Source organism: Idiotropiscis lumnitzeri, chromosome 7 (genome assembly GCF_059441095.1).
Source record: "Idiotropiscis lumnitzeri isolate Australia: NSW breed Sydney's pygmy pipehorse chromosome 7, RoL_Ilum_1.0, whole genome shotgun sequence".
NCBI lineage: Eukaryota > Metazoa > Chordata > Actinopteri > Syngnathiformes > Syngnathidae > Idiotropiscis > Idiotropiscis lumnitzeri.
Window position 1 is genome coordinate 4,333,715 of NC_142397.1, and position 13,575 is coordinate 4,347,289.

Here is a 13,575-nt window from a genome sequence, read left to right on the forward strand (position 1 = left end):
CTCCTTGGAAAAAAAAAAAAAGGTTTTATCTGACTCTTCCCCTCATTGCTTAGATTTGGGGCTACAGAGGAAAGTGTGTGTTATTTTAACAGGGGAGGGGTTGCAGATTTTCATTAAATCTAGTGAATGAGCGGTTTAAATTCCCACACTCTCTCATAACACAAACTCTCATCAGAGAATAAAACCCAAAAAAGAAAAAAAAATGTCCTCCAAACACACGCCGGCCTCTTATGTGTGCGTGTGTGTGTGTGTGTTTCCTTAAGCTCTCTAACACTGTGTCAAACGGGCTGTGAAAAGTCCCTGGAAGCTCCACTCTGAACCCAAACAACATCAAAATGGCATGGAGCTCGGCTCCGAGAGTGCGGTTCTGATGTTCACAGACAGCCCGTGAAGACAGCCACCGACCGGGGCAGACCCGCAGACGCCTCCTTTTTTTTTTTTTTTAAAAGAACAACACAACGGAAAGTGTACGCCACATCATAATAATCATAATAACAATAAAAAAAGCAATATCAAATGTCATCGCTCTGCTGTAAAAGTGTAATGTATAAACAGACAATAACCACAGGTTTAAAAACAGAACAATTGCGTGTTTGCTTGTATCCATATCTTTGTCCAAGTGTGTGTGTGTGTGTGTGTGTGTGTGGTCCTGAGGTAAGCACCAATTTTCATGTGCACTACTTTGGTTGGACAAGAAAAAAGTGACAGGTTTGCTATTGGACATGTTACACAAATGAAGCCCCTTAAAGCAGGGGTGGGGAAACACATGCATGCGGATGGATTATAAAAACAAATTAAAAAAAAAAAAACCTCAGAAGAATTGTTATAAAAAGCCCAAAAACATTTAACCCAAAATAGCCTGTTTGTTTTGGGGTTTTTTTTTTTGCTTTTTTTTTCACAAATTTCTGAAAATTCCCCACCACTGCCTTAAAATGACTGTTACATAAAAATATAAATCACAAAATGTAAGGCACATTGTTTTGTTTTTTTTGGTTAGCTTTTTCAGTTAAAAGTCACTCAGTCCATCACAGTGTGTTTATGGCTTGAAAGTCTTCACATTCACCCTCTGAGGTTGATGTTGGCACTATAGTGGTCAGACGATCTGAATTAAGGACGAGTAAAAGTGTGGAGAGGGGGGGGAAGAAAAAAAAAAAAGCAAAAGTCCTCAGGATGTTCTTTGGAATCAAAACATTTTGAATTTAATAAGAATAAGTGCCTTCAAACCCACAAGCTTCAAGTGCTCTTTTGTTTTCCGACTGCCGCTCGGCCCCAACGACGCAAAAAAATGCATTTCATTGTTGTTTTTTTGTGGCTTTGATATCAGCAAGGGGACGAGGGAGGACAGCAGGGAGGGTTATTCGAGTCTTCAGACGTGAATAAGTAGCGCTGGGGGATGGCAGGCATGAAATGGGACGTGGTGTGCGCGAATTGTCCTGGAGAAAGCGAGATTTCACAGGGATTACTGGCGCACAACAGCTGGGCCGGACTACAACGGGGGCTTCGCGCTCGTATCGCTGACAGATTAGCAGCTTTGCTAAGAGTGTGTGAAATAGGGGTGGGGAGATAAGGCGCGTGTGGCGTTAAACACTCACTTTGGCATGTCAACAGTAGCGGGGCCTCACGGACGTCACAGCGGGGGGTCAAATCCCCGTTTGGCGCTGTGCGATTAATCAACCCGAATGGAGCGATTAGTCCCGGGGCGACGCCCACGTCGACGGAAAGGGACTTTTGTGTGTTCACCAGTCGGGTGTGCTTGATTATTTCGCAGCTGTGAGATCACGAGGCGGCCACGCCTTGCTAAGAACGAGCTTGGGGTTGTTGGGGAAATGACTTTGAAAATGGAGAAAGAAGTCACCGCATGCGGGGACAAGCTGGATGGGGTGTTGGCAATCGTTTAATACGCCCTTCCATTCATACATACATTTTGGGGGCCATTTATCTTGTTCAGGATTGCGGCTAGCTGGAGACAATCAGGCTACAACCTGGACCACGGGCCACTACGTAGCTCCGCCCCTGAAAACTAAACCCAACCCCTTAGCCACATTCACACTGTCACAGAGTGGGAATTGAACCCACGACATGCGAGTGTACCACTATGACTTCAGTGACTCTAAATGAACACAGAATAGAAAATTTAAAAAAAAAGAAGAAAAGTCCCATTATTTTAAAGTCCAGATGATCTGGACACGAGCCCTGAATCTTGTCCATTTGCTTCTCAGAACACAGGTTTAAGGATTGAAGCTTCTCTTTTGATATCATCATAATACAAAAAAAATAAAAATAAATAAGCATTTTCAGATTTTTTTTTGATGCTTTGGCTCAATGGCTGGAATTGTTTTTGGTTTGTTTTTTTAACGTTTTTTTTTTTTTTTTTGCATACACATAAATACTGCTGTCAAGCAAGTGTCCCTTGGTCACAGGATAGATAGCACAGTGCTCCTTCCGGTGAGAGGCTTCAAAATGTTAGACGCATAGAAAGGCACTTACAGTCGACACAGTCTGAGGTGCAGAGGGGTTATTTACTTGAGGTGAACGGCGTCAGAATACTGCGTGTGGCATGCGGTGATCGGCGGGCTTAGCTGGGCGAGTAGCGGTCAATGGTGCGGGCCTCGGAGAGGGCCTGCTGGGGAGGGGGCAGAGCTTGGCACAGGATGTCCATCTTGTCGTGGCCCAGAGCGCCCAAGTGCTCCGATGCCAGTTTAGAGAGCGGGTACAGGCTCTCCATGGCCTTGGCGTCGGCCACCAGCTGCTGCTGCGCCTGGAGGAGGAGCTCGTTGGCTTTCTCCTGCTTGAGGCCCAGATGCTCGGCGGTGTACTTGCTCAGTGGGTAGATGCCCTCGGCAAAGTCCAGCTTCAGCTTGCCCTCTGCGGTCAGACCGCCGGCCGCCCCCCCGCTGCTGTGCATCTTCATGTGGCTGATTAGGTTGCGCTGCTGGGCGAATTTCCCGCCGCACACTTGGCATTCGTACGGCTTCTCCCCGGAGTGGATCCGCATGTGCTCGGTGAGGCGGTACTGGCGAGTGAAGCGCATGCCGCAGGAGTCACAGGCGAAGGGCTTAAGGCCCAGGTGGCTGCGCATGTGGCGCGTCATGGTGCCGCGCTGCGTGAACTTCTTGCCGCAGATGCTGCACGGGTACGGCCGGGTGAGCCAGTGGGTCTTTTCGTGCTGCCGGAGAGTTGCCGGATCCTTGTAGGACTTATCGCAAGAGGAGCAGCGGTACGGGCGGATCATTTCCCCGATGGCACCCGAAGCCAAAGTCGGGTTGGACTTTGCCTCCAGATGGGAGAGACTGCTGAGGGTGCCGCCGCCGGTAGTAAACCCACCGTAGCCGTTGGTGCTGCTGCTGATGTTCTTGCCGTTGTTGCCGTTTCCCAGCTCGCTGCCTGAGTTGCCGTAAAGCTCCTCCTCCGTGTGAGTCTCCACGTGTGCGTTGAGCTGCTCCGAGCTCGGGAAGCCCTTGTCGCAAGGAATGCACACGTACAGATTGTCGCCGAAACTCTCCGGCTCGTACGGAACGTGGAATCTCCCCAGGGGTCCGGAAGGGGACGGGCGGCCCTCGCTGCTGCCCGTCTCCTCAGTGCCGGAGCCGCTCTTGTCGTCTGGCCCCTCGCTCTCCTCTTTGTGGTGGTTGTGCCGCCGCTCTCCGTTTTCGCCCCCTTCCTCCTCATCCTCGTCTTCGTCCTCGTCCTCGGCTGTGTATGGCAGCGGCTCGTGTTTCACCCAGCGGTAAATGTTGCCCACCTCTCTTCCGGCCTCCCCGACTTCGGTGAGGGTGTCCGGGCTGGGCGGGCATGGGTAGCGGTCGGTGCCCTGTGAGCCCGAGCGATGGAGGTGGGGCAGGTGGGGGCCGAGCGGTTGGTTGTGGGGAAACGGTGGCGGAGTATGAGCACTCGTCTGATCTGCTGTCTCCATTTTTTCAGAAGGGAAGGCTCTGCCGTTGGCTCCGTGCGTGGGACTGGCGCGTCCGCTCGGGGTCCCGTCTCGCTCCTCGTCATTATGGGTGCTGACCACATGGGACTGGGAGGGGGTGTGTTGAGAGTGGGAGTTGGGACTCTTCTTGGAGAGGTCCAGGCCATAGCTCGGGGAGCAGTTCCTTTCCGGAAGTGCCGAACGGAGACCAAGCTGAGCCGGCAGCACCGACTGCATGGAGGGGAAGGCCTGGGGGCCTTGGGTGGAGGTGGGGGCGTACAGCTCGCCGGCATGGACGGCGAGCCGATGGGGAACCAGCTCCTCCAGCGGCGGAGGCCGGGGCGTGTGGCTGTTCATAATCCCCGCAGGAGGACAAGACTGGATGACAGGAGTGGAAACCCTGTAGCGGCCTCCGCTGCCTAACCCCATACCGGCCATCTTCGCGTAAGGCAGGAAGGCGGGAGTGGTACGAGGAGGGTACTTGCCATTTCTTTTTAGCTTCTTTTTGCACAGAGCTACTAAGTCAATCAGCTGTAGGTAGCTTGCCGCAGCCAAAACAGCACCCAGGTTGGGCTCGGTGGGAGAGGCGGGGTCGCCCTCTGTGAGGCGGCCCGTGTAGATGTAGTCCAGAATGACCCGGAAGACCCCAGGACTCACCATCTCGTGGTCAAGGTTGATGAGATTGTCGTGGACCACCAAGGACTTCAAGTAAAGGCTGCTGGCCGCCAGAATGTTCTTGTGCGCCCGGAAGAGAGCATTCTGCACGACAATGATGACATCGCACAGGAATCCTTTGGTGCGCTGGCTGTTGAGCTGCAGAAGGAGATCCCGAGCGTGACTTGGTACTTCCATGGCATCCAGCATCGTCTTCAGTCCGCCACCTACAAACAAACAGAGAGCAGTGAGATGTCAGGGCACGAGAAGGATTCACACTCACTTCCACAGCGATTGACAGTTTTTAGAGTCTTCAATTAACCAGGCATTTTTGTGTCGGGAATGCGGCAGGAACCCGACAGTCAAACTGAGACCGTCTTAACTGTGAGGCAGACGTGCTAACCAAAAATCTTCTGCTAATACTGCACTAGGCAATTACGTATATATTTTTGGGGTTGACGGTTATTATCTCCACGTGGAATTACAGATGGATATTCACCCATTACAGGTGATATCTGCCAAGCCTGTTAGCTAACTAGCTAACTAGTTAGCTAGCTAACAGGGCTGAATCATTTTCTATCAATTGCGACAGCAATTTAAAAAAAAAAATTCCAAGGTACTCTTCGCATGTAGTTCTTAACAATCACATAAAATACATTATTTTTATTACAATAAACAATATTAGATGTATGATTTTTTTAAACAAATCAGATTACAGCAATGATACAAATAAATATGTGGTTCAAACACGTCAACCAATCATGTTTCATGAAACAGTGACATTTAACACCAATGAACTTATCTAAAGAAATCGAAATATATAACTATATATATATATATATATATATATATATATATATACATATATATATATATACAGTTATATATATAACTATATATATATATATATAACTATATATAACTATATATATATATATATATATAACTATATATATATATATTTTTTTTTTATTTAATTTTACCATATTGCAATATCGATTTGAATTAAATTAATTTGTTGGGCCTATTAGTTAGTTAATTAGTGTACATATCACTGTTTTGTCTGGTTTATTGAAATTTTTCACACCATTTGCTCAAACCTATTGAAACGTGCACCATGTATTAATCACTCAGAGTTTGTCATATCAGACAACTGTGTGATATTCCAACTGTGTGGGAAACGTTTATTCATGCTTAGTACAAAGCAAGGTCCATGAACACATGCTTAGAGGAAATTGGCAAGGAAGCCCATCAAACACTAGAACGGAGATGGTGAGCCTGGAGGTCCTCGCTCAGGTCCAGACAGTAGTGACAGCAAATTCCACATTTTCACTTGTTGACAGCGGAATGGCCACATGTCACAACACAACAGAAGAAGTGAGTCACAAGGCTGCATTCATGTATGAAAGTAATTAATTTGTGGTCCCGCTAACTTCACTGGCAGAATTGTTTTACATATGTCGGCGGTCGTGTGGATTGTGCAGCAGAACAAGCAGATTGCGGAGCGTCAGTGTGGGAAGCACATACCAGTGAGAGGCGCTCGCTCAAAATCAACGGGAAGTGAAAAAGGTGAGCGTTACGGCTACGTTTCTCATGAGAAAAAAAAACTCAAGTCCGTCATGCGTTCACTTCCTCTGTAGAGGGCCAAACGTGAGAGAGAAGTTAAAAAAAAACAATGTTTTACAGGCTGCTCGCGGTTTTGTGAAGAGATTTGAACAGACGGGACGCGGTGAAGGTTTCACAAGTATGATGAAGCGCACGTAGACTAACTTCCAAAAACGATGGCCACATGAGTTATACTATAAGATAAATTAAATGGATGAAATATGACGTGAAAAAAAAATAATATTACTTTAGTAGAGCAAACTGTTCATCTTTATATGCCAGCGACGTATAGTCACAGGCAGAACAATGAAATGCATTCACACAACAAGAGTAATAACTTTTTGCACGAGAGTTAAGAATGTCAAAATGAAGTTTGCATGTTTTGCGCTCACCAGCCAATCAGAGGACAGACAAATGCTAATTGAAATGCAATCAGTTAAAGAAATAGTCCCATTGCTGAGTGCAGAGTGAAAGTTAGATGGGCAAAGACTATGGATTCCAAAGGCCCCAAGCAGATTTTAGTGACACGCGGCACATAGAAGCTGAAATCCGATTGGATGAAAAAGAAAAAAAAAAAGAAAATTGCGTACACACAAAATCCGCATACAAGGACTGAGCACATTGCAACCACGAGAAGGAAGGAAGAGAAGACAATGTTGCTGATAAATTGATTCCATTTCATGGAACAAAAATAGAATTTAGGTTGGAAATTGGTCAAAAAGGTCAGCAGACAATTTGAATCAGTAGGAATTTGCCTCCGGTAGTCTGAGCTGAGTAACAAGAAACTACGACCATCAAAGACGTGACACCTAAGTACAGAGAGTCTTTCCGTATTGTCATGTAAGGGTACCATTAGTGCTGTACGACCGACCAATGACAGCTGTGCAAACAATGAGGCGAGTCATCAAATAGAGATAAAGTGACAAGGAGTGCAGCCTTGCTGGCTCACCACTGTTAAAATGATCCTTAAAACTGGGTCATGACCTATATGGTTTTGTTTTTTTAATGCCGATTTTAATATTTGGGGGAATAGAATTGCGATAAACAATTCATTCTTAGTCTGATTAATTTAAAATCTAAAATTAACAAAATAACTTATTTTTCTGGCCCTTAACACTTTGAATAGAAATGTGAATTACAAGCAGAATATTTTCCAGTTTACAATACTTTGTCCGATATTAATAGTTTAACTTCGTATTTACCTTAATAACACCTGGCAAAAATCTGAAAATTTTGAGAGGAGAGGAATTTTTGACCGTTCTTATCTTTGTCTTATACAACACATCTTTATTTATATAGGGCTTTCACGTGGAAGATGTCAAATAAAGAAATACATCAAATGGCTACAAATCAGCTGAATTTGACCAAATTTACGTCCGAATTCTGTTGGGGAAGTTGAGTCAAACTGTTTTTTTTTTTTTTTTTAACATGTTCTTTGCACTCTAATCAGGTATTCTGAATAATATTGCATTCGTGGGATATGAATTAATCCGCAAAATCCACCCATTTGACTGAAAATGACATCTCAGTTTCTCAGGGCTCAGGTAGTGTCCGATCGCGGCTCACCTGTTTTGTGGGATTGTTTGGTCATGTGACATTCACAAGCCGACAAATTAGACACTGTGATGTCCTTTTCAGTCGACAGCAAGTGGCAATACAAAGCAAAAAAAAAATTCTTATTCCACAAACACAATATTAATCACAATACCTGCTTAGACTAGTGAGAGCACGTATAACATTTTATTGTAAAGAATATTTTTAACTTGACTTTAAAACATCAATTGTGACGGTGGGAAAAAAAAACAAAAAAAAACGTGTTCTTTCATTGTTAGCATTTTCTAGTTAAGTTCTTATCCGGAAACTGGGTGTTATCTAAATATAACCACAACAGCAATTGTGGCCTTTTCCACTGTACGACAGAAGAACCACTAAACGCACAGGATCTACTGTCCATTTACATTAGATGGCGCAATGCTTCACGCCGTTCAGTCCCCAGGGATCCAATGCACACACACAAACATTCCCGCACGCTCAAATATCACCACTTCACTCCTCCATCAGGCCTAAAGTAAACTACATCACGCATGAAACATGACGTCTGGTTCCAGCAGAGGCATCTGAGGACAGTTTACAATACAAAATGACCCTTGTGGGGCTTTTTCTATGGCTGATGGGAACACAAGAAGGTCAATCAATAAATAACATGTCACATTCTTCCTCGTAGCGGGACAGAAAATGAAGAGTTTGCCACTAAAAAGTTAGACAAAGCTCCGTTTTGGCAGAATGGTTCTGATTATGTTGATTGTTTAGCATCATAAGAGGAGGAGGAGTGCAAATAAAAAGTAATTTGCAGTCACAATAAACATAAAAGGCGAAGAACATAGTTTGGTGAAGGGGAAATATCAGTTTTAATTACAAATATTGACGTGGTTACGAGACAATAAATGAGACTAAACCAAGAGAAGTCAGAAAATAGAGATGAAATTACAATTTAGAAAGAGATTTTAGAATATCATTGTCAAATGTGCACTTTTTAAACAGTACAAATAATAAAATGACACTTTTAATTAAAAGGGATCCATTTCAGCTGGGGTGGGGGGAAAAAAATCCAATGTGAAAGAAACTAATTTGACATCACGCTCTATCCTTTCCCAAGCTGTCATTTGGAGCATTTCCACTTCTGCTTTCCATTACGGGGCCATCATATTTTAACATAAATTTTCAGCCGCAGTCGCATCAAACCCGAGTGAGCCCAGCGTACCCCTTTGGTGAACTCTCACAGTGAAGTGACGACACACGGCGGTCAAAGGCCTTACTGCTTATGCAAAAAAAAAAAAAAAAAAAAAAAACTTTCTTCCATTTTTTTCAGTATGTTAAAGCATCCTGAATGTATCTGAAATTTGTTTGCGTCACTTAAAGTGCACTGTAAAAAAAAAGAAAATGTTAGGTGAAGGCAAGAAACTTGTTGGGCAATTCAACTAAAGGTTTTAAGTTTTGCTGTTGTGAAAATTGGCTTTGCAACATTTTCAACAAATAAATGAGAGTTTACAGAACTAATTGTTGCTTGTTTTGTCTCTCAAATTAAAGGTATAAATAAAAACGACTCCACAAATCGTTTTGGCGCAAACAACTTTACTCTGCTAACTCCCATTTATTGCGATAAATGTCAATAATTAATATTACAAAGTTGTTCCAACTAAATTACAGTTTTAGTAAAAAAATCAAAATAAAACAAGTTGTGTTTTTTACAGTGTGACATCTGCTTTGAACAATAACGCCTGCTTCATTTTATAAAAAAAGAAAAAGTGTGCTTTGCATGTGTACCATAACATAGCAGTCTGCAGAAGAAGCCCCCACCCTCGCTCATTTCAAAGAGTACCGAAAGGTGAAAAGGTCACGCTTCAGTCACATCAGCAAAGCGCATCACACTGAACTTCCTGTCTGATTGCATCGAAAGAAAAAAAAAAAAAAAATCCTCACACCATCGGTGAATGGAGCGGTTTGGTAACATGTATGTCACACAAGCATCAGATTGGCTGCCTTCACAAAATGCCGTTTTGATACACTCAACTCGACACGTTTTCATGGCGGTTATGAGGCCCAAGCGCTCTTCACACATGCGACACGCGAATTCATGAATCTCCACACGTCTTTTTCACCCCCCCCGAAAAAAAGAGTAACGGCAATTCTGTCCTGTACTCCTATACGAACGAGACATGTCAATAGCGCGCAAAGTCACGCTGACAAACAAAATCTCCGGCTGTCAGTTGGCAAGCCAGAAATTAAAAGGGAAAATATGACAGGAAAATGAGAGTCAAACTAACTATTCTGAAAACACACACACAGAGAGCACGCTCAAGCACGCTGGTAGATTGGTCAGAAACCTCAATAGAAAAGCCACATCATAAAAAAAAAAAAAAAAAAAGGTCAAATGGAGTGGCACATGTATGCTATAAAAGTGTAAAGTACATAAATAAAGGCCAAATGTTGAACATTTGTTGTTTTTACTTCTACATTTATGGATTGTTAATTGATGGATTCATGTTCTACTTGGAAATATAAAAGCATGAAAAGATGGAAAAACTATTAGAACATATTTCTCCACAAGCATTCGCATGCTTTGTTGTTTCTTTTTCTGGTTTCTACATTTAATTGATTAGCAAGTCAAAGGTTTTCTCGGCTTTTCAAACAGAAACACGAAAATGTAGCAAAATGACATTTCTGGTCTAGGACTGGCTTGTGATGACTAATTTTTCTTTTTTTTTTGTTTGTTTGTTTCTATATTTTAACATTACTGATAAAAATATTATGCACGTCATGCACTTGTGTTGGGTCAAAACCAAATGGTCATTTCTGCACTAATTGTGTCACACTTTTTTTTTCTGTAGTTCAGGATCAAAACGATCACTTTAAATACATCAATGTTCTTGTGTGTTATTACAAAAAAATGTGAGGATTTTTTTCCCGACTTTAAATGTCACACGATCACACTTTTTTTTTTTTCAATATTGATGTAAAACTAATCAATTAAGGTAATTTAGAGCATTTTATGTATGTGCACGTGTTTAAAACAAAAACAAATATGAATTGCAACTTCAAAAATGGATTATTGATAAAGATTATTTTTAATAACATCTACTTTTTGGAAGAACCATGAAAATGAAGGACTTGACATGCGGCGTATGAGTGACATAGGATCACACGCTTGACCATTTTGATTTGACGCTTCCTGCATTCAAATTAGGGATGTCATCTACTTTAAAAACAAAACCAGAAACATGTCTTGCAACTTAGAGTGTGTGCGAGTAGAAATATTATTTCAGTATTTGTCTGCATTCAACACTAATTAAATGATTACCAATCAACAAAGATCATTTTAGACATACTTTTTCCAAACAAAAAGATGAAAATGTGTAAACGTTTTATCAACTTTTATAACTGAATGCTCTGAACATCTTTTTAATCATACTTTTAATCGTAAAAAATGTGAAAACTGTGACAATGAGCATGTCCTTGAAGCTCTTTTTAAATACTTTTAAAAGCAAAAAAAATGTCACCTGTGGTGGCAATTTTGTCGAAGTAGCATGTAGATGATTTGAAATTTAACTTTAAAAACCAAATCTTGAAAAATATGCCTTACAGCTTTTACATTTCAATAGCAAAAGCGTGAGAATGTGAAATGTGTTTTTGACCGTGCACTTTTATGACAGCTATATTTGAGGATTACTAATCGATCATATTAAACGCAAAAAAAAAAATTACCATATGTGGCGCGACTGTATGTCAAAGTTTAAACTCTTTGCCATAGTCAGTAAAAAGGATCGCCAACGTAAAAAAATGGAGGAGGACGCATTCCTGCATTGAAACAGGTTGAAACAGGTGGGTGGAAATCGTGAGGGGGAAAAAAAATCAACTAGGAACATAAAAACGAATAAATGCGCAAAATGAAGGCACGGCGCTTTACTCAAAACGTTGTTTGAAAGGCTGGCGAATTGCAAGTGTCCAGTCTTACCTGCATGCCCGATGTCTGCTGCCATCCCATCCGAGTCTGCCTCAATGATCATGTCAGCAAGCTGCTGCAGTCATATCTGACGTCCCGAGTGCCAGCCTCCACTCAGCCATGCCAGCGTGCTTTTCACCAGCTCTTTTTTATCATTATTAATTGATACGAAAGCTCTCGTCGGCGGACTCACGTCCGTCCTCCCACCCACTTTCTCTCTCTCTCTTTTCTGCCCCTCCTCTATTTTCTCATCCCCTCCTATCCAAACCAAAAAAAGCATCAGTTTCCTCCCTAGTTTTTTTTTCGCCCTTCTACTAATTTCCTCTGCTATTTTGGAGCGGCAATAACGCGCACACGGAGCGGCGGCGGTGATGATAATGGAGCCTCTGTGAGCTCGCCTCCAGTGTGATGTCAGTCTATAATAAAAAAAGCAAGAAGGTAACGCGGAGGGCAGGAACTTCGTCTGACCCCAACTTGAACTTCTCCACGCACATCGTCTTAAAGGCGCAGGCAGCTCGTGCTGGGAGGAGTACGCCGCTCCTTTCCTTCGTCAGTGTGGCATGGAGGAACATTCAAACGAAGTTGATCAGCTTTTTTGTGGGGAAAAAAAACATTAATAACAAAATAAAAGTGAGACTTTGTTTTAAGTTTTTTTTTATTCAATAAAATACATCAATGCAAAGTAATTGCAATACACAATATATACTGACAATATTTTGGAGAGGTACTCAGATGATTGAGGCTGCAATATATTTGAAAGGCAAATACGCGCGGAGGAAATCGAATGTGGCACACGCATGACTATTATCAGTACGCATGCGCACTTGCACACATTTTAAGTACACTTCTGTCAATCCAGTGGAACCCCCGCAAATTTTAATCAGAGACGTGTCCCCAAACGTATTCTTGACATTGCTATAAAATATGTCTTTTTCAACAACAAAATGTTTATGTCTTTTTCAACAACAAAATGTTTTTGTCATGTTTTAATTTTTTGTTTTTAAATTTGAGCTATAGAAGATTGCGTAATACAGATTTTACTATGCGTTTTCATTTTAAGCGATGACGTTTCAGAAAAAAATCCACCTGTTGCTGAATTTAACTCTTAATTTATAAGTATGACCACATATTACTGCATTGCATATTACTATTATGATTATTAGTAGTAGGAAGAGGAGGAGGAGGAAAACCAGATGTGCAAGAGAAAAAACGAGGGCAGATTCTGAATCAGAGCAAAGAAATCTGGAAAAGTTTAGTTGATTCTCTTATTAAAACACTTCAAAACGTGGATAAACCTACATAAAAAACAAGGGTTGGCTCCCCATAAACAAGAATTTTTTTTTTTCAAATATTGAAAAAAAAATGTGTCAAAGGGTGGATATGCAGATATATATACTTAACTGTGAGCAGAGATTTGCTGCAATATTTTTTAGAAAATGTTTTCAGTATTTTTTTAAGACCAAATAATTTTTTATAAAACATGGCTAAATCTCCATGAACAACAGAAATTGGTTCCTCTAAAAAAAACAATATTAAAAACCTTTTTTTAATATTGCAGTTGTTTTAAAAACGAGCAAACCGTAGGGTATTTTTATATACAGTAGACCATCACATATTGAAAAAATAAATCAGCGAATAGGTGAATATGTAAACCCCAAACTGTGAGTATGAGGCTTCACCCGAATATATTAAGTCATTTTGGCATTTAAATAAAAAGTTTGCTTCATAAAAAGCAAACCTTATAGTTCTTTTCATAGTTCTTTTTTCATGCATAAATGCATCCCCAATGACTGATGGGCATGAATTATAATAATTATAGGTCAGTGAGTCTCAAACAGCGTATCACAACACATTGAAGAGTTTAATCTAATTGCTCTTAATCGGTCCCAAAATTGTTTAGTTGTGA

At 41.8% G+C, this 13,575-nt stretch overlaps 1 protein-coding gene across 1 annotated transcript; it reads right to left on the reverse strand.

Moving 5' to 3' along the window:
- Positions 1–512: 512 nt before the first annotated feature.
- On the reverse strand, positions 513–12,125 carry hic1 (hypermethylated in cancer 1). The gene is made up of 2 exons (XM_088301486.1): positions 11,682–12,125; positions 513–4,791 (listed from the first exon to the last, which is right to left on the reverse strand). Exons 1-2 carry the CDS (start codon positions 11,731–11,733, stop codon positions 2,576–2,578), a joined length of 2,268 nt encoding a protein of 755 aa, XP_088157612.1. The 5' UTR covers positions 11,734–12,125; the 3' UTR covers positions 513–2,575.
- Positions 12,126–13,575: the final 1,450 nt, after the last annotated feature.